Source organism: Psittacula echo (genome assembly GCF_963264785.1).
Source record: "Psittacula echo genome assembly, chromosome: 10".
Taxonomy (NCBI): Eukaryota; Metazoa; Chordata; class Aves; order Psittaciformes; family Psittacidae; genus Psittacula; species Psittacula echo.
The window spans coordinates 2,192,449-2,213,783 of NC_137741.1; the positions used below are offsets into that span (position 1 = coordinate 2,192,449).

General features: G+C 55.9%; 1 protein-coding gene across 1 annotated transcript; it reads right to left on the reverse strand.

Annotated features, from left to right (window-relative positions):
- Positions 1 to 4,224: 4,224 nt before the first annotated feature.
- INSYN1 (inhibitory synaptic factor 1) lies at positions 4,225 to 14,706 on the reverse strand (the record flags this gene model as incomplete). The annotated part of the gene is made up of 2 exons (XM_080626634.1): positions 4,225 to 4,905; positions 14,524 to 14,706. 2 exons carry the CDS (start codon positions 14,704 to 14,706, stop codon positions 4,225 to 4,227), a joined length of 864 nt encoding a protein of 287 aa, XP_080482760.1.
- Between the last annotated feature and the right edge of the window lie 6,629 nt (positions 14,707 to 21,335).

Genomic DNA, 21,335 nt, shown 5'->3' on the forward strand with positions numbered 1-21,335 from the left:
TGCATTGGGGTGAATCCGTAACCCAGCGCTGAGTCATGGAGTGGCTCAGGGGTGCTCCTGAACCCGCCTTTCTCCTCCAACAGGGATGCTCTGGGCTGGGGACAAGGAGGTGATGGGATGCAGGATGCTGCGGTAACACCCCAGGGAGTGAGGGCTGGGGTTGTGCTCAGCAGCAGGGGCACAGCTTTGGGGTGCTGTGGGCAGGGTGGATCAGCTGTGCTCGGTGCAGGGCTCCTTGTCTGCTTCCCATGCAGCCTTTTCTTGTGAGCAGATAGCTGCTGCCAGGCAGTTATCAGGCTCTGAGGCTGGAGATAAGGGGAAGTGGGGGGGATGTGACCCCCAGCTCACTGCACTGCAGAGCAGAACCGAGCTGCACTGCCCCATGGAGACCGTAGCCGCTGGGGGATGCTTCTTTTCTCCCCATGGAGCAGAACTCTCTGGCTGTAGGGGTGAAGAAGAGGTGGGAAGAGCCTTCATGGTCCACTCCCAAGGCACAAAATGGATTTAACCCCCTGAGAGGATGAAGGAGCGCTCCTCTTGCAGCTACAAAGCAGCAGCAGCATCTGAGGCACTGGTACATCACTTGCAGCAGTTCAGCTGTGGAACAGCAAGGAACAAACAAGACACGATGCTGCACATTAGCAGAAGCACAGGAATAGCCTCTCCCTTCAAAAACAAAGCATTTGTCTTCCAACCACAGCGAGCGACCAGCCCCAAGCGCTGCAGCTAAAATCCAGGGATGCTTCTACCAGCTGATGAGCTACAGGGTGGCTGGTTATAGCCTGGTCTGAGCCAGGGCTATGTGAGAAAAAGCCCATCTCTGCAGTGGGAAAGGTTTCCACATGACAATGGATCATCATAGATCTGAGCAAAAGAGATGCTCCGATGTAGAGGGACAGCTTGGTTCTGGTTTTCCAGAGGGCTGGGGTGAGCACAGTGACCCATGGGTGCTGTTTGGGGTCCCAAGTGCATCCCATCCCCCTCACAGTTTGCCTTGCCAAAGCCTGACCCTGATCCGGAGCTCCTCTTCAGGCTGGAAAATATCCTGTTATCCACTTTGATGGCTGCCTTTCATGTCAGCGAGCTCAGAAGTGAAGTCTCCAGGCACCCAGGGTCTATTTTCATCCCTCACTGAAGCAAGATGTAGCGAGACAGCTTCTTCTGGGGGGAAACTTCCCAGCTGGATTTCATGAGCCGGAGGGATTGGGTGAGCTCAGAGGAGTTTCTTCAAAGCACCAACCCCAGCAGAGCCGCTCGCAATCCAGGTCAATGCGAACAGGAGCCGTGGGGAGGGTCAGAGCTGGAGGGTTCCGATGTGGAGCTGAACTCCTGCTTTAAACCCATCAAACCCTGGCTCCGGCCGGAGCAGCCGCTGAGCATCCTTCCCGGCCAAAACCCAGCGGGATGCATGGCAGAGGTTTCCGTAGCTCTGGATCACCAGCAGCCCGTGTCCTCGTTTGATTTGCTGATGGTTTCTTTATTGCTTCTTGCAGGAAACATGAGCCCTTTGCCCCTTCCTTTGCCGGCCCTGGTTGCTGTTTTGAGTGTTCCTGAGCAGGTTTTGGGATCTGGGAAGGGATTGGGGCTGGAGCACAGGGATATTGCTGGGATGCTGAGCGGGAAAGGCTCGTTAGTTTCTTAATATCGAATGCATAATACTTGTTAATATAGAGTGACAATAATAAAGAGGAAGATGAGGTGCTCTCCCAGCCGAGCTCCATTCCATCCCTCATCACTCTCCTTGTGGCCATGGACCAACCCCGATGAGCTGCATCTTGTCCCTGCAAGTCCAAAGTCCATTCGTTCAACATCGTTAGTGATGATTAGGTTGGTGGTGCAATTAATAACATCATGCATAACTTTGTTACTGGTGTAACAAAGCCTTCTAGTTAGAATGGTTGTTCCATCTTTGTGTTAATAAAAACTCCCATCTTCTTGATTTTTACCCTAACAAGCCCCAAACCAGCAGCTTTTCCTGCTACATAATAATAGCAAAACCCCTCTGGGTGTGCAGAGGAGCAGCAAGGACATCGCCTCTGGTTCTGTATATGTCAATGGTGGCTTTTATTACCCCTTACCCTGAGCAAAGGGAGCAGGGGAATTGCCCTCATCTCTGTTTACCCCTGGTTTATGGAGGTTTCCCATCCCTGGGCCCGGAAGGTCAATACAGCACTTAAGGCCGCCGTCACTTGGATTTATCAGAGAGCATGAAATAAAGCTTGTACAGCTGTAAATTCACTGCTAATAGAAACGTGGGGGGAAGAAGCTGTTGCCCTTGTCCACACAGCCCTGGCTGCAGCAATTGGCTTTAAATCCTCAGCTCCAAGGTGAGCAGCTTTGCCCTGAGCTTTGCATCCCTGCACCGTGCCTCAGTTTCCCCTCTGGCTCATTCCTGGGCTGCAGTGGATGTGGGTTCCCCCAAATCCGAATCAGTTGATGAGCACCTCAGCAGCTCTGGATTTGTGCCTCGTGCTCCTCCCAGCATCCTTTGGGAGGAGTTATTAAAGAACAAAGCTACATCTATTAATCATGCTTTTACAATGGGGCCAGGCTGCAAAAAAGCTCTTACAATAAATAAGTAACCAGCTGTTGACATGCAGAGTAATGGAGGGAGCGGGGAGAAGTTGTCCCATCCCACATCTCCCCATGCTGGTGCTGGGTGCGCCTGGCTGTGTCCCCGCTTTGTGATGTGGGATGGGGCTATCCCATCCCTCAGTGTGAAAAAACAGCGGCTCATGTTCCTCTTGGGGTCCCAGCCCTGGGCACGGGAAGAGATGCAGAGGAACCTGATGCATCAGCATCATCATCTTCCCCTCGTAGTCCTCTCTGTAGGGCTATTCTTCTTCCTGGCTTTGTCCCAGTTTGGGATGTCCTGGTGGGGATCCAGGCGGATGTTCTCTCTATCAGAGGCACCAAACCCTCCGGGCTCTGCACATGGTGGGAATGTACACTGATCCTTCAAGTGATGCCACATCCCTCGGGTCCTAAGAAAGTGATTCAACATCATTTGGGTAAAAGGCTTTTGTCCTATGCTATGATTTGGGTTGAATTGCGAGTGTTTTGGTCACTGCCACTTCCTCTTTGCTGGGCGTTTTACACGAGCATCCCTTGCTCATGGTAGCGATGCTGAGTGGTAGAGGGGGTCCTGGCTCTAGGGTGACCCTGAGAAAAGGCTTGAAATGGAGCATCTCTGACCTGGATTAAAAATAAGGACTCAAGGTGGTGGGGTTTTGCTGCCAGGCTTGGAAAAAACCACCATTGTGCCAGGGATGCTCGAGGGCCGGTGGTACAAATGCATCCCTGCTGGATATGGAGAAGACACAAGGGGTCTGGCTCCAGGAGCAGGTGCTGCATGGATCCCTTTGGATGCTGAAGGCTTCAGCAAAACCTGGAAGCTGAAAAAATGCCAAGGGCGGATTTGGAAGTCCAGACTCCTTCATAGCAAATCCAGCTTTTTTCCCCTCCAGATCAGGGCAAAACCAGAAGTGGGTACCTAAAGGAAAGCTGGAGACATCTGCCCTGTCATCTAAGATGGCTGCAAGATGTGGATGTCACTAATATTTCCCTTGGACCTGATATAAAGATGGAAACTGTGCGTGGAGCGGGTGTCCTCACCTCAATTCCTCATCACTGCTGTGGCTTTGCTGTCCACAAGCCCCTCTCTATCCCTCTTGGGCCACATCCTGGCTGTGGGGCTGATGTCCCTGGTGACATCCCCGCTCCACTCAGACACTGGCTATGACAAAGCAGCTCACACCGGCTCTTCTTAAACCAAACAGGGGTAAAACATCCCAGGAAGCAGCATTTCTCCTCCCTGGTCCAGTCACCCCCCACCTCCTGCATCCGCACCTCCCCATCCATCCCCCAGCCACAACCTCAGGTGCATTGGCTCTCCCCTCCATAGAGGCTTCCCTTTTTGGTACATATATACATATAATATATATATGTTGTTGTTGTTATTTCTCCATGATGGATGGTTTATTGATCTGAAAAAAAAAAAGCAGTTTAAAATTCCCTGAGCCTTAAAAAATGACGGGTAGGTAGTTGGGACATTCGTCTTCTTTGCCACCTTTTCATGTTGAGTTTTATTAGTAGTATCGATTTATTTAAATATATATTTATATATATATATATATCTTCCTTGATTTTCGTGTCCCTCCCCAGGGATCCCCCCATCCACACCCCCCACCCACCCCACCCCCAATCCATGCGGCAGAGCCAGCATCAGTTTTTGTTCTTGATTCTCTGCTTGGCCGGGATGTAAGGCAGCACCGTCTGGGTGCTTTTATCGGCTACGGTCTGCGTGCTGCTGTTCCTCATCACCCGCCGCGCCGGGGGACCACCACCAGTGGAAGGATGCTTGGAGGGGGGCCCCACCAGCGCCTTCCGGCCGGGCTCTTCGGGGCCGTCATCCCCTGGGGATGCTGTGCTGTCACCGTCCCGGTCGTCATCGCAGCACAGCGCGTGGTAAAGCACCTTGTCGCTGAACCGGACCCGTTCCCGTGTGCCGGCCGGGCGGTGATGCGAGATCTTCGGGACGGCTGCTGCGCCAAAGGCTTCCTCGCTGGATGAATCCGGGGTCCCCCCGCCCCGGGGGCCGTTGGTGATGGGGAGCCCCCCATTCATCAGCCGGTAATCGGGCTGGCGAGCCGGCGGGGGCTGCGGCTGCGGCCGGGGGGGCTCGGGGCCGTCGCCGGGGTCGGAGGGGGTGGAAGTATCCAGGAAGGAGCAGAATTCCCAGCTGTCGGAGAGGATGTCGGAGGCGGGGAAATCGAGGGGTCCCAGCTCGAAGGCGCCCCCCCCCTTCTCGCTGCTGGAGGTGCTGCTGGCCGTCGCCGTTGTCCAGTCATCCGGCTCCAGCTCGAACTCGAAGTCGGACGTCAGCCGGTCGATCTGGCTCACCACCTGCGGACAGACGGACGGGCAGACGGGCAGACAGGAGCCCCTGAACAGGACCCTCCCGTTTGCGCTGCGTAGTAACAGCACATCCCGAAATCTCTGCCATGTCCCCCGGCACCACTGGTGTGATGAGTTGGGAGGTCTCAACCCAAGTACATCCACTCTGGGAGTCCCTCAGCACGGACCAAAGCCTACCTGGTGGCACAGCCCCATCAGGCCCACGGCACCTGGTGCAGCAGGATGGGTCTTCCCCAGGGTGGCCCTGGGGTCTGCCTTGTCACCTGGGACCACAAGTGCCACCCCAAATCCCCATTCACGTGTGTTCTTCAGCCCCTTGCACTTGACCATGAGAAGGCACCAGCAGCTGCCACCTCCTCCCCCTGGAAATGCAGCTCTGTGGGGGGGGAAACTGAGGCAGGGGTGGAAAATGTCCCAAAGTCATGGGACAAATACATGGGAAGGTGGAGGACTGTGGGCAAAGCGCTGTCACCGCCTGCCCTGGCTGGGATGCTGATGGGGTTGGTCCCTGGTCCTCCGTCTTTTGCAATGTGGGGTATATAAAGAGCTGTGATGGCACTGCCATGCTGCAGGGGATGGACCCCTGAGTAAAATAGATCCTGAAAGCATTAAAAATAGTAGGTGTTATGTCCTAGGTAATGTGTGAGCCATGGGCAGGGCTGGGAGGGGAGGGAAGGAGGAAGGACTTCCTTCCTTCTATGGACCATGGAGCATGATATGAAGGTGGTAAAACAGCAGCACAGATTGCCCAGAGAGGTGGTGGATGCCCCATCCTTGGAGGCATCCCAGGCCAGGCTGGATGTAGTTCTGGGCAACCTGATCCGGTTGAAGATGTCCCCGCTCATTGCAGGAGGTTGGCCTGGATGCGCTTTGTCCCTTCCAACCCAAACCATTCTATAATTCTATGATTCTATGATCCAATGACCTTGCCAAGCTTTTGGATGCAAGAGGCTCCTCACCCGCTGTCAAGCCTTTAGTCCCATCCAGCTCAAGCGCTGCACTAATCCTGCCCAGGGAACCCAGTCCCAGCTGAACCCTCGCTGCTGTGGGGGCTGTTCCTTGCGTGTTGCTGTGTGTGTACCTGTGTGCGGGGGGGGTGAGGTTCGGTTGTATGTGGGAGGCAGAGCAGGATGCGTGCATCCAGCTCGGCAGCACTGGAAGGGGGTATTCCTGGCTTGCTGCAGGAGCTGGCAGAGGGCCTGGCCCATCCCAGCGCTGCCAAGCAGGATGTGGGAAGCAGCAGATGAGGAGCAAGGATCAGGGGAACTCCTCAGAGCTGTTTGTGCACCCGGTGGATGTGCTCTGTGGCCCCATGTCCCTCCCGCTGCTCCCCAGCCTCCCATCCCGCACATGGAACATTTGGGAGCAAACCACCCCCTTTGGCTGGCTTTTCCCAGGTGATTTCTCCATGCACAAGTATCTTTCCTGGCTATTTTTCATTACTGCCTTTCCCTCTCCATCTTCTTCCTCCTGCTGCCCTTCCTCATGTCCTTTCCTGGTGGAAATCAGCCACAGATTTCACTAAAGGCATTATGTTGCCAGACACGTTTCCTTTCCCTCTCCTCATGCCACCAAAAGGCTCTGCTACATCTCCACCAGTCCCAGGGTTTGTCAATGGGTGTTTGACCTTCTCATCCACCAAGAATAACGAATCATGGCACATCTCCCCATCCTTTTGGGGCTGTTCAGCCTGGAGAAGGGAAGGCTCCTTAAGCAGAGACCTCGGAGCAGCTCCAGTGCCTGAAGGGGCTGCAGGAAACCTGGAGAGGGGCTTGGGACAAGGGCCTGTAGGGACAGGCCAAGGGGAATGGCTTGAACCTGCCAGAGGGGAGACTGAGATGAGCTCTTAGGCAGAAGCTCTTCCCTGTGAGGGTGCTGAGGCGCTGGCACAGAGTGCCCAGAGAAGCTGTGGCTGCCCCATCCCTGGCAGTGTTCAAGGCCAGGTTGGACACAGGGGCTTGGAGCAAGCTGCTGTAGTGGAAGGGGTCCCTGCCCGTGGCAGGGGTTGGAGCTGGATGAGCTTTAAGGTCCCTTCAACCCAAACCATTCCATGGTTCTGTGATTTTTATGCAGCTCTTTTCCCATAACTCCATGTTTTTCTGAGCACTTTTCCTAGGGGAAACCAAGTCCTTGGGCTCAGATGCCCCAATCCCAGCCTCGCATTGGGTAGCCGAGGGAGGGCACCCCAAAGCTGCTGTCACAGGTTGCCCTTGGTCTCTGCAGCCCTTTGCTGGAGGTTTGGGCCAATGCTACAAGCCACAGCTTGGCAGGGCAGGCTCCTCACAAAGCCCTCATGGTGGATGAGGACGTGTGGGCAGAGTTAAGGGTAATTGAACATGTCTGGGCATCTGGAACCAGCAGCCCGGGGGGATGCTGCAGCAGCCAAAGCGGCTCCTTACATTCTGCTGACCTCATTTTCATGGAATTCTCATATCCGAGCTCCAAATTTCCCTGGCTCCACAACCCTGCCCATGCAGCTCCTGCTCTGCCGCGCTCCCGAGGCCATGGCACCAAGGATGGGGCACACCAACCCCCCAGCTGCTTCTGGGCACATCCAGCCATGGGCACGCAGCCTTTAAATCACCTGCATGGGACACGTTCAGGCTCTGGCTGTGCCAGGACCATTCCCATGGCCACCAAACTGTGTGTGTGACAACCTGGATGAACGTCTCTGGACGACACTGCTGCCACCTCCATGGGGCCACAATCCCAAGGGGCACAGGGCTCCGAGGCAGTTTGGATGAGGGTGAAGGGGCTGGATATGTGGGTTTGCTGCCTGCTGCAAACATGGATTGGGGAGACTTGGGAATGGGGAGACCTGTTCTGAGATGGGACCAGAGGGGGTCACCAGGAACTGAAGGTGGAAGGACTGGGGATTGCTGCAATGAAAGATGCCAAACCCCATCTTTGCAGGGAAAAAAGGGTGGGTTGGAAATAGGGGGAGCGATCCCATCGTCAGACCTGAGCACACAGGGATGGACACTAATACACCTTAACAGCCCTGATGAGCCCCACCTGGGACCCCCACCTCACCCTGCCCATGGCCCAGGAGCCCATATAAGCTCAGCCCTGGTCTAAAAGCCCTCTCCTGAGCTGTGCTGTTTCCTAGCTCCATGTGCATGGGTGGTTTCCCTCCTGGATAGACCTCACAAAGCCCATCCCAGTTCCTGCTTGCAGGATGGAGCTTAGACCTACATCATGTCCCTGCCTCCTGGAGGGACTTTGGGTGCCCAAAGGAAGGTGGTGCTGTGGATAATGACCTGAGTGCTTCTCATCCCAGGCAGCAGAAGGCAACAGGCTTTACCTAAGCTCTTCACTCATGATCTCCGACTTAATTTTCCTGCTTCCTTGCCCACGCAATGGGGGCTGGGGAGGGACCCATCTGTCCTTCAGGCTTTGGCTTTGAAGGGTGCTGAGGGCAAGCTGGGAGCATCCGCACCAGCGTCAGTGAGGAAGTCTGGAAATGAGATGAGATGATTCCTCCCGCTCCCAATGCACCTCCACATTTATTATCTTTCCCCCTTTTTCTTCCTCTTTTCTTCGGGGGAGAAAGGGCAAAACTCAAGGGAAGAAGACAAGTGACCTGTTCTTTCTTGGTGACAAGAAAGCCTTAGGAAAAAGGGAGGAAAAGAGCTGGCTTTGGGAAACACCCAGCTATTATTATGTTTTAATAAGGCAGCAAATGATGTGCTGAAACCCCTCAGCTAAAATGAGATCACCTCTGCTGTCACAGCAGCTTTGTGGTTGCAATGCTGGGTTCAGGGTGAGCATCTTCATGGGCTTCCATTTGGGTTCCTGTCATCCAGGTCCTTCCTCACCCTCATTAAAGGGACCTGCTGTCACCGGGGCCCAGTCGGTGCCGGGGGAGGCACGTCCCCATCCTGGTCCTTGGGATGGCACATGGGGATTAGTGTCACATCAGCAGTGGCTCACTCGGGGCTATTTTTAGGAGCGATGTCTATTTTAGACGGGTGATGGTGGTGCGGGACGGAGGGGGGGGTGTTAAATACCTATGTGACACTTGGTACCCACTGAGGATTTAAATGTAAAGTAGGATTTGGGCTTTTCTCCTTCCCAAGGCAGGTTGTCAAAGCTTTCCTGGCTGAGGCCACTGCTGCTGTCAGAGGGAGCCAGGGTGAGAGGGATGTGGAGGGAGGAAGGGATGGATGGACCACACCTGGGATGGATACTGGGGTGATGCTCTCTCCCCCCAGTGAACTGGGGTCACTCTGTCCCCCTACAAGCAGGTGGAGATGGTTGGGGTGTCCTCAGTGTGTGCTGGAGGTGCCTTGTGTCCCCATCCTCACTTGCCTTTAGGTTTCACCTTGCTGCACAGTGTTGCCTCTTTGGTGAGAGCAGAGCACGGCTGCTCAAACCAGGAGTGTCTTGCAGCAGGAAAAGAGGGAGCAAAGATAAGTCCCCTTCGCCTCTCGTCACCAAGGGGCCTCATCCTGCTGTGCCCAAGTGCCCTGAAAGCAGGTGCTGGGAGACCAAGGGTGCTCAGCTCTTGCCCAAAGAGCTTTGAGCAGCCAGAGGATGAAGTGGAGTGAGGCAGAGGGATGTGCCCATGTCCTTGTGGTAACCCATAGGGATGAGCATGGAGCAAGGATGCGCTACAACCAGTTCATGCCCACCCCAAAAACCAGCTCCCACCGTTTAGCCCACCTGGGAGTGCTGGGTGCTTCCCTCACCTCTCAGACCATCCCTGCACCCATGGACATTGCTGGCACCCAGAAACCTTCCAGATAAAAGCCTGGGTGCCCCAAACTGAGTGTTCACCTCCCCAGCTAAGGCAGATGTTGAACATCGGGTTTTGAATGGGGTTTTCGGTCAGTGGCTCCAAATCAAGCCCAGAGCTGGGCTTGGTGGCTCCAGCTTCCACGTTTTGGCCATGCTGTTTCTTCCCAAGGAGCTAAACCTCCTGGAAGCTCGAGAAGATGCTGGAAAGGTGAGGGACGAGGCGGGAGGATGAGAGGGGACTTCAAAGGCTTCATGGTTGGTAATTGGTAACGCGTATTCCCGAGGCTGGGGAAGGAGCTGGGAGCTGCTGGGATCAAAGTGGTGCGATCTGACGGCCCCTTCATCCCAGCACAGCCTTTGAAGAGGGTGGGCGAAGCGGATCGGCGCTCGGGGCGGGTACCACCGGGTGAAGGGGGGGTCCAGGGTGGGGAGATCAAAGCAGGGGGACGGGGTGGTGCTGGCTGGGATGTCTTTGCTTCAGTGAGGAGGGCACCGGTGTGTGTGTCCCCTCTGCACATGCAACTGCTCTCCCAACCCAGAGCCAAGCACCTTGTCCTGGTTTGTGAGCGTGTCCCCATGCTCCCGCAGCCTCTGAATCCATCCCCAGCGCTCGCTGCACACCTGCAGCAGCATATTTTGGGGCCCAAAGCGTTTTCCCATGCTCCACAGCTGCTTTCGCTGGCTGTATCCGACCCGCCTGGCCCTGCACTGTGCTGTGCTGCCAGCTGATGGACTGAGTGGATGTGCAATGGGACCACGCAGCAAATCGCCAGCTCTCCTCCCAGAGCATCAGATCACCCCAAAGGCATCACCTTGGACTTCAATTCCTCTCTCCATGGGGGAAAAGAGCCACCCCAAAGCCCCATGACCCCACAGCCAAGCAGTCCTGGAGCAGGGCCCTTCATGCATCTCCCAAACCACTTCCCAGTGCAGGCAAAGGGGAGTAAATATTTAATAAGGAATAAAAGATTAATTGGAGCTCGCTGGGTTCCAGGGGCCTCTCCTCCCTGAGCTGCTGCTCACAAAGGAGCACGCTGCAGATCTCGGGATCATTTGCTAGATCATCAGCTGCTGAACAGTTCAAAATCACGGCGCAGATCTCTGGCATGTTATTATTAGAATAATAAGCCGCCTTCTCACTGTGAACTTTCCCAAGCATTCCCAGCTCAGGGAAGTTCACGCCGAATCAAACCTATTGATTACACCATCATTACGGCATTTATTATCATAAGGGCTTGCAGGGAGGATTTTCCTCCTGCCAAAGGCTTGGAGGGGACCCCTTGCTGCTGCTTCCCACGGTAGTGGGACCCTGCTGCTCCCATAGCAGGGGATGCAGCGTTGATAGGCCCCGTTCCCATGGGATTCTAGGGGGGTTGCACACAGAGAGATGTGCCCAGATATTGGTTTTACCTCCTACCTCTGACTATATCCCATGGATGGTTCCTGACCTCCAGCACTAGCCCCCAGGGTTGGGAAGGAGCGGAGCCTTGCAGCAGAGATGGCTGGGATCTCCTGGGGTATCATCTTCCCTGTGGCATCACCCCGATCCCGGCGGGAAAAGGCTGGGGCTGGCAGGAGGCATGTGGGAAGGCAGGCAGCGTGGCGAGCGCTCGGCGGAAGCGCCTTCCCCGCCTGCCTCCTGCCTCACTTCTACTTCCAGTGTGCAATTTCAATCAAAGGTTTTAATAATCATTTTCCCCGCACATAAACCAGCCCCGCCGTGGAGTGCTGGGAATAATTATATACACAAAAGGGAAGGAGGGAGGCAGGGAGAGTGGGAAGCTGGTAAAACAGCATCCTGGAGCTAACGGACATCTGGAATGACAGCCTTCAGGTGGGAACCGCTCCCGGGAGCCAGCGATGGAGCCTGAACTACGGTATGGTCCCATGTTGCATCCCCAGGGGTGGGCCAGCAGAGCGGGATCCCCCACTGAAGCATCCCTCTGGAGCATCCCGCAATCCTGGCTGGGGCTGATGAGTGCTGTTGGAGCAGGAATCATCCCTGGGTGAAAGCCCTTGTGCCCACACAGGGGGTTTGGTGGTGTTGAGGGTTATGTTTGTCAGGGTGGTTTTAACCTGGCTGCTTCTCCCGGACCTGTAAAGTCCTGGTACCCAGCTCCCCTTGCTTTGGAGCTGGAAGGAGCAGGTCTGGCATCACCTAATGAAGGTTTTCCAGCCCCATGGGTGATCCTGGCGCAGCAGGATCAGGCCCACCACTGCCCTCACCGAGCGCACGCAGCCCTGTGCCCCAACCCACTGGAGCAGAGGAGATGGATGCAGGGATGGACACTTCCAAAGCCCTCATGAAGGCTCCGCTGGAGCAGACACTGATACCACAAGCGCCAGGGCCCTGTGGTCACTGAAGGGCTTTGGTGGCCCTGAGCAGCCCCACGAGGGATCCCCATCCATGAGCCCACTGGAGCTCGGGGCCATCAGTCCCCAGGTCCTTGTCCCCAAGTGCTGGCCCTCCCCTCCAGCTGAGGAAGGGCATTGCTATGTGCGAGGCAGACAACCACAGAGCCGTACGTTCTACTTCTCTCCCTCCGATATCCTGGAGCTTACAATTTGCCAGCCTGGTCTCTACTACAGACTTTTCTGGGTGGCTTTGAGAGTTGCCCATGGTGTGCTCCCATCCAGCTTGCTCTGAGTGACCTGAGGACGAAGAGTTGCATTCCTAAAGCCTTTCATACCCGACATTTGCTTGGCTTGGGGAGAACCAGACCTCTGTTTCCTTGCAGTCACTGGAGCCTGGTTTAGCCTGGTTGGACTGGTGTGGTTTAGCTCCAGAGCCTGCTCTTGTGCTGAGTTTTATGCTGCTCTGTATAAATCCAAGTATTTGCTGCCATGTGGGTATTTGTAGGAGCTGTTGAGAAGGGTTTAAGGTCAGGATCCACCTCGTGGTGGGGACTTTACAGCTGGCTCTACACTGACTTGCCCATGTTGTCCCACGGTGTGCGGGGCAGCTCTGGGATTCAGCCTAGGAGGTCACCTGTGCTTAGGGATGTGCCAGCTCCATGAAATAATCATCCCCAGGCCTCAGAGCTTCCCAGTGCCCTCTGGAGAGAGGGGAGAAGCCCCTCATGGGGCATGGGTCCCCTCCCTGGTACAAGAGCAGGGTCTCCCTGGGCTGAGGATGGGTGTCTCCTGGCCACCTTCTCTTCTCTGCTCTGAGACACACTGGTGCATCCTACCATGGATGCTGCAGGGATGCTCATGGTCTGCCTGGCTCCAAGAGCTGTACGGGGACCTTGCAGAGCCAGCTGGAGCTTGGTGGGAAGCACCAAGCACTTCAAGGTCTCATCCAGGTCCTCCTTACCCCGCTGCCTCCTTGGCCAGAGGGATGCTCATATGGTCCCACCTGGCCTTAAATCCATGGGCACAATAGAAGAGGCCAATTGTCATCCTCACTTTAAAAGCCTCTTTAAGTTCCTGGAGGAGCGTGAAGTGAGCTTGGGCTAAACAGCAAATAGCTCTGCATCCCCACTACTACTATTATGACTGTTTTTAATCCATCAGAGGTTTGTTGAAGGGGTTTCGGGCTCCCCCATTGGTGGTGTGGGGACTGGGGAGGTGCCACGGATGGCCAGGTTTGTTTTCTGCTGCAGGAAGGACTAGCAAAGCCATGAGAGAAAGGAAAACCTCTATGGATGCCACGGCCAGGTCGAGCCCTCACAGGGCCCCAGGGGCTGTTGCGGTGGGATTTGGCATTCCCACCACTGGCTTTCCCAGTGGAACAGCCTCCCCAGAATCTCCTGGATCAAGCAGAACTGCCACAAAAGAGGACACTGCATCCCAGGGGCTCCTTCAGGCTAGAAGATATCACCTCCCTGATCAAGGCTGTGTCTGCACCGAGGATGATGTTGGTCCGTCTGCCTGCATCAGCACTCTCTTGGTGGTACCCAAAGGTCCCCAACCAGTGCGGGGCTGCTCTGTGGTGGGCCCATGGCAAAACCTCCACCAATTTCTGCCCTTCCTGGGGGGACAGAAGGTTTGGCACAGTGCTGGATATAACCCATGGCTCAGGCCATGGAGATCATTCGGACACCAACCTGCCCTATTCCAAAACCAAGCCTTGAGCTGTGTGAAGAGCACCACACGCTTTCCATCTACTGCATCCCCATCGCCTGCAAGTGGTCCTAAATTACCTGCCCCATCCATATCCACCTGCCCCTCCACCTTGGCCCAATCACTTGAGCTACAGAAATATTAAATTCCCACCAAACCTTAAATATGAAATTCCTCCACACTGGAAGTCCAACCACACTTTATATATGTATGTATATGATTTTTTACATGGAATCATAGAATGGGTTTTGCAAGAGCAGTGGATCCTGACAGCCAGGCTATGGGACAGGCAGCTGCTTTGGCCCCATGACCCCCCCCTCTTATCCCACCCAGGGCTGATGCCATGTTTTCAGTGCTCTCTGCAATGCCAGAGGCACCCATCATCCCCTTTCCATCCACTTCCCTGTTTGAAAGGGGCCTGGAACAAGGCAGAGCAGAGCTGGCTGTGACATGGTGCCAACAGCACTGGGTGCCCCAGCCCCATTGTGGAACCCCGGTGGTGCTTCTCCTGCTACCAGCACCTGCAGGGCTGGTGCCTTGGCTGGGCCCTGAGCCCAAGCAGACCCTGGTGTCAAGGTCAAGAGCAATTTTACAACCAGGTCCATTTACCCCCCCTTTTTGAATGTCCTATTGCCCCGCGGCCGGGTTCTGCCCCCCAGGTCCCTGCTGAGGCTGGTGGATGCTGAGCTGGCTCCGGTACCCCCGCCTGGCCCCGGAGGCAGGGGGACACGGGCAGAGCACCCACGTTTTGGGCTCCCATGACCCGCGCAGGGATGCGACAGTACCCCAGGGCTTTCCTACCTCCCGGAGCTCCTTGGCCACCTCCTTGAGCTCCTGTAAGATGCCTTCCAGTTGCCCGATCACCATTTTCATCCGGCTCCGGATCCTTTCCCTTTCACAATTGCTCTTGCTGCTGCTACAATTGCTGCTGCTGCTGCTGGGGTGGTCACTGGGCTGCCTGTCCTGGCAGGTCTGGGAGTCCATCCTTCCCTACCAGCCTTGGTTCCCGGCCCCAACGGCTCTGTCCATCCTGCTCCCCCCTAGCCGGGTGGCCTGGCGTCCGTGCAGCCCCTCTCGGCTGGGGAGCTCTCAACATCTTAACGTTCCCTTGCCTCCAAGGAAGTCCCAGCCGCACGCTCGCCTCCCTGCGAGGTCGGGGGGCTCTGGTTCGAAGCGGGGAGCGGGGTCGGGATGCAGCATGCGGAGTCGGGAACGCTGCAAAGGGGGCTCAGCCAGCGGCCATGGGGAGATGCAGGGTGGCCATGGGGCGAGCGGAAGAGGTGAGTGCTGCTTGGTCAGGTGAGCAGGAGGAGGAGGAGGAGGAGGAGGAAGAGTCCCTTGGATGTCCCAGGAAGCTAAAATCCAGCGGCTCACTCCTTGCCCGCTCTCCGATGCCGGGAAGGGCGATGCAGGGCTGGGTGTCCCCAGGGAGCGATGCTGCTCCCTGTGCTGGGCCCTCTTTCCAGGGTCGCCAGCTCCAGTGCTGGGTGGTGGCAGTGGGGTCTCCACAGGTGCCCTGGAGAGCCCAGGCTCCCCTCCTGCAAGGACAGACAGACAGCGTGAGGGAGCGATCCCTTCTGGAGCCAGAAAGCTGGGGGCCCACTGCTGCCTTGCCTTGATCTCAGCCCTGGCATGAGGACAAGCACCCAGGTACCCCCGCAGTGGTCCCCCCTAATTAGGGGGTGGGCAGGATGGAGCCTGACCCTGTCCCTGTCACCCCCCATTTTTGTGCCCCTTCCCCAATTTGAGACCAGGAGACTGGGCACAGCGGGGTCTTGCTGAGCCGGATGGATGGATAGACAGAGAGACAGACAAGCAGCTCAGGATCTTACCTTCGCTATCCAGACCCCCCTTGGCTCCAGCCCAAGCTTTTCCTTGTCCTTCTTTTTAATGCCTTCTCCTTTTCTTACTTCCTCCTCCTCCTCCTCCTCTTCCTCCTCCCTCAGGGCTTTTCCGTGGCACAAGAGGAGTCCGGGGGCCACTTTCCTTCAGGTCGCTGTTGGAAGGGGTGAGACGTTACCGGAGGTGACAGCCCGCAGCGGGGGCACACGGCCCAGGGGACCCCTCCGCTTTGGGGGGGGGGGGGTCTGGCAGCTTCCTCCCACCGCCATCCTCTTCCCGGCTTCAAGCCCCAACCCCGCCTCGGCCGAAGAGGGGGGAAATCCCACCTTGTCCCCAAAAGCCCCCCCCCCCCCCAGTTCCAGCGGAGGGTGAGGGGGAAGCACGGGTGGAGGCGGAGTGGGGTGAGCGCATACCCCCAGCTCGGGGGTGCGCACAGGGAGGAGGGGGGGGGGGTGTCCCGACATGCTCGCATCTCCATCCCAGCTCCCCGCATCCTCCATTCCCGCTGCTCGCATCCTTCCTCACCGGTACCCGCATCCCCGGGGACGGAGGATGCCGGTACCCGCAGCCTCCATCCCCGCTCCCCGCATCCCCGGTGCCCCCGCTGTCCGCACCCCCCGCTCCCGATGCCCCCGGGACCGACCGGCGGCAGCAGCAGCGATGACTCCGGCGGGCGGAGCGGGGCGGGCGGCGCCCGGCGCCCCGGGCAGGGCCATGGGGGGGGCGGGCGGAGCGGCGGTGGGCGCCCGGCCCCCGGCCCCGGCCGCAGCCTCCCCGCGGCTCCCGGTTCGGCTCGTCCCGGCGGCTGCTGTGTCAGAGAAAGGGGCCGAGCCTCCGCCGGGCGGGGGGGGCTTAAAGGGGCAGGGAGCCCCTTTGCACGGTGCAGAGCGGGGAGGGGGGGCAGCGCCGGGGAAACTGAGGCAGCGATGGGGGGGTCCCTTTCTTTGGGGGGAGGTTTGTGCCTCAGTTTCCCCACTCATTTCGCTCCCTCTGTGTAATAGGCTCGTTAAAGCTGGTCCCTTCTGGATGTAAATTCTCCCCCCACGTTCTGTGGGTCATATATTTAGGGCCAATTTCTGCAGCATCTGTAAAGAACCACCAGTGCACCCAGGATGCAGCACAAGCATCCGAGCAAGGGGCCCTCCTGCCGGGCTTGCTTGGGCAGGAGGAGGAGGAAAATGACAGCCATGGGCCTGGATGCGCACGTGTGTGTGGGATGCTCCCCAACGAGGGGAGGGCATGGGCCCAAAGCAAAGCGATCCAGAGTGGGAAAATCCATCCAGTTTAACAGCAATGGGAGCAAGGAGGGATTCTTGTCCTAGAGCTGAACCTCGACGATAGGTGGCAATCCCAGGTCTGCAGGAGGCGAGGCCGCCTCTGAGCAGATGTGTTGTTTATTGCCTCCTACCGGGTATGTCCAAAAGTGCTGAACACACTTTTTGGCGTGTTCCTGGGCTGACTCATCCTTCAGCGAGCAGCTCGTCGTGAGATGATGCTTTGGGGGCTCTTCTGCTTCCCACAGACTGTTCAGATGGGGATCCAGCGGTGGATCCCCGTGCTGGCAGGAGGGCTGGAGTGCAATCCCTCAATGCACAGCCCCATTGGATTGATATTTCCCAAGGTAAGCCTGTGGCTGGTGGGAAGTTTTCAGCAGGAACCTTCTCCATGCAACAATTGGTACCCGAAGCTCAGTCGGGGTCCATGAGGCCACCTGGGTCTGTGACAGCCACGACACTTTCTCCTCCACTCCCAGGCTCTGATTTCCTCTAATAGCAGCTTCATGCCAGCTCATGCTCTGCCTCGGCTGTTAACCAGCTGGAATTCAGCGAGGATATTAGGACAGTCATTTGTGGAGGTGGTAAAACGGAGGTGGAGGTGCTGCTCCTGGGAAATCTGCCTTGGACCGGCGGTGTGGGAGCGAGTGAGGTCTCATCTCTGGACATACACAGAGCAGCTGGTGAAGGAGATGGAAGATATCAAATGATTTTGGCCAGATGAACGGAATGAGGTTCAGTGGGGGAAAAAAAACAGTGACTGAGACATGGGCTGTGAAGGAAACAATGCTCCATCCATGCCCTGCTCTTTTTCATAGGCATCTTCTCACAACCTTTGTGATGGGTACCAACAGCCCAGGAAGTTTTGGTCCAAGCCAGATTGAGAAAAGATGCTCAAAACCACCCATTACCAGCACTGGAGAGTGGGACTCTGAGCGAGCACTGCCTAAAACCCCACCTTGGAAAGTCCTGTGCATGCTAATGCAGCAGAGATGGTCCTGCAGGGATGCCCAATGGCTTCAAGCTGACAGAGGGAGATTGAGATGAGCTCTTAGGCAGAAGCTTTTCCCTGTGAGGGTGCTTAGGCGCTGGCACAGAGTGCCCAGAGAAGCTGTAGCAGGGGATTGGAGCTGAATGGGCTTTAAGGTCCCTCCCAACCCAAACTGTTCAGTGATTCCATGTCCAAAGCCCCCATCACAAGGTCAGAGGCCCAAAGCTGTGTTTCCTACAACCCTCTGGATGGTGTCATGACGATGTGAAATGAAGGGGTGGAAGCCAGCTCCCCCTTGGAGAGGGGATGGAATGAGACACCTGAGAAGAAAAGCCTGCAGAATCCCTCACTCTTTGCTCCTGCTTTGCTTTGTTCCAAAGCCCTGGACGACCATCGTCAGCTGCATCCATGCCAAGGGGCACCCTTGGCCCCCAGCAGACCCAGGAACAGGGACAAAGAGGTAGCTATGAGGAGTGATGTTCATCCATTCTGCCTTGCTCCTGATTCCTCCCTGTGAAGAACTCAGTGAAGGATACAGCTTTCAGCAGCAGCTTCCACACGGATGCTGCTTCTCAGCCCAGCCCAGATCTGGTGGGGGGTCATGGACCACCCTGCTCTCAGCCTTGTCATGTCCCTTGTGACTGATCTGCGGTCACCATCCCTGCCACATCCTCTCTAGTTTCATCTCACTTTCCCACATACATCCCACTTTCCTCAGTGTCTCCCAGAGGAGTTGAGAGGGATTCCCAAATACTGCCCAGCTTTGGTACCCTACTGATGGAGGGCTGTGGTTTCCCCATGGGAGGGTTGCAGCCGGAGTGTGATGGAGAGAGAGGAGCAGCTTTATTCCGACCTCCCTAATCCCTCTCCCTCCCTCATTCCACAATCTTTATTTGTGCTTTTCACCAGATCAGATTTACTGGGATTTTCCCATTCCAGCAGCAAAACTGCTGCGAGGGGATTTCTCTGCAAAGCATTCGGGCTCGCACGCATCTGATTGCCCAGGGTCGCGCCAGGCTGTTTCCTGCAGCGTGGCTCTTGGCTTGGCAAAGCTTAGCAGGGGATGCTGACAGCGGGAGTCCCCTCTGTGTGTCCCCCCACCGCAATGCCCCATCACAGCCCCAAGCTGGAGCTGGTCCCCATTGTGATGCTGCAGGTGCCCTCCGCTGAGCCCGCTGTTGTGTCGCTTCCTGCCGTGAGTCACTGGCACAGATCTAATTCCTAATTAAATAGCGATTCTTTGCGGAGCCATTTATTTCTGTTCCCTTTGTGTTTTGATTGGAGTGTCAGTCAGTTTCCACCAGTTTGTCAATTCCCCTTTCCCTAAAGATTACCTTGGAGAGATGGGAGGATACAGAGCTATGTGTTAGCAGCGCCTCGGGTCCCAGCTGCCCAGGGAAAACCTGCAGAGGATAAGGTAGGAAATTGGGAAAGAGGAAGCAAACACCCCCTGAAGCAGCCTGTTGTTTCAAAATGGTGTTTCAAAGTCTGTTTCTTTCCCCATCTCCATTGCCCTTACCTGGCCTGCAGAGCCACAAGTCCCATCCTGCAGCATTCCCAGGAGCCATCTCCTGGGAGAAATCCTACAGGATGCTCATGGTGAAACAGCCTGGATGGACGTTACCCTTGGGCCATTTGAAACATGGCTTGTGGAATTAATCTCTGAGATGCTCCACAATGTGGTCCTTGATGCTCAGGATCTAGGGGTAAAGGGGGCTCCCCTTCCCACTGGGGCCTTGGCTCCCAGGGCAGGGGCTGGAGTGAAATGAGATTCCTCACCCTTGGTGACATGATCCGTGATGGGATACTTTGGGAGAACTTCAATGCATTGCACCAGAGCAGTCCAGTGGATCCATCTTTGCTTGCTCTGCCTGTGTTGGTGCCGTGCTCAGCACCGTCAGCACAACAGTCCGGCCCAAAGCCACATCACAGGGGGTCCAAATCCCCAGATTCCCAGTGTCCGCTCATCCCAGCGAGCAGAGCATCCCTGAATTTCAAATCACAGCCTGGCCGTGCTGAGGATGAGGAGCAGAAACTGCTGCTGGTGTTGAGCAGCAATGGTTTTGCTCAGCCACGTGTTGTGGTCATTCAGGTCAACTTGTTGCTTTTAAGCAGGTAGAGAGAAAAAGAGTGGATTAAAATGGAGTGACAACGTGGGTGTGAGCTGTGAAACCAGGGAATGGGACATGAGAAACGTTCACAGCTGCCTCCCAAAGGTGTTTTCATTGGGAAACTGCTCCTGTGCTGAGAGAAAGGTCATATTTGAATGAATTTGTGGATCTTGATGGAAAAAATCTGTATCCTATCATGGAAGGGTGCTGGCCTCTGTGATACTGACTTGTCTGGCTCTTGTATAAAGCACTGGAGCAAGTCATAACCCCAGTACGCTCAAAAGCACTCAATCTGCCTCTACAGAGCTTTTTAGCCCAGATACATCCCACCTGGGGAGGGTGGGAGCATTGCTATAAAAGGATTTGAGGGCCTCAGCATCCATCTAAAGGGGCTTGGAGCAAGGGGGTTTCTTCTGGTGCTGAGGGTTTTGGCAAGGGGAGGTTGTCCCCTTGTCTGGAAGAGCTGCATTGGTGAATGGTGAGTAACCCCAAAGGGGGATTTTCTGCCCAGCGTTTGGTCCTTTGGAGTTTCTCTCCTGCTTTCTTCATCCTTTAGAGGCTGTGAGGTCTGAAGTGCTTGGAGCTGCTTTTAATGAAGCTTTTTCAAATGAGGCCCTTGTTGCTGCAGGGCTGGGATGGGGATGGATATGGGATCTTTTCCATCATCAAGTCACCTAAAAGCCCTGTGGAAATGCTGCTCTTCTCCTTGATGCCAAAACCCCTTGGTCTCAGATAGAAATAGAGTATTCATGTGATTTCTCATCCTGTTCTGGGATGAATCCCTTTCTTGGATGGATGGAGCAGGGACCATCCTTGCTTTTGCAGCCAGTGGGGCTGGGTGCCTGGGATTGGGCGGATGTATCTGATCCACCATAGCAGGGGAAATCAATGTGGCTTCATGCCGTTATTAATTTCTCATTGGGGAAAGTGTGCAGGGCTTGCATCGAAGGATGAAATGAAGTAGGCAGGCAGTAGGGAGAACAAATATTAGCGTTCTTAATGGCCCTTTGTTTTACCAGCAAACCCACTATTAATCACCTTGGCAAGGGGAGCTGAGTCTGCTTGGGGATGGCTTATCTGTGCAAACAGAGCTGGGAGTTAGAGGGGAGACCTGTGAGCATCCATGCTGGTGCTTGAGTGGGAAGTGAGCACAGGGTCCAGTGGAGCTGGGAGTGCTTGAAATAAGGAGCTTTAAAAATGCACATTTGTGGCTTTGTTAGAGAGATAAAAGTGTTTGCTGAGGGGGACAAGAGGCTCCAGTGCAGAGCATGGGGCTGAAATCCCCTGGGTGATGCTTCCTGCTGAGCTCCGGTGTCCCTCTGGTTTCTGTGTTTGGGCTGAAAGTGCTCCGGGAGAGCAGGGAAGGTATCAAGGAGTCTGTGCAGTGGGTAAATG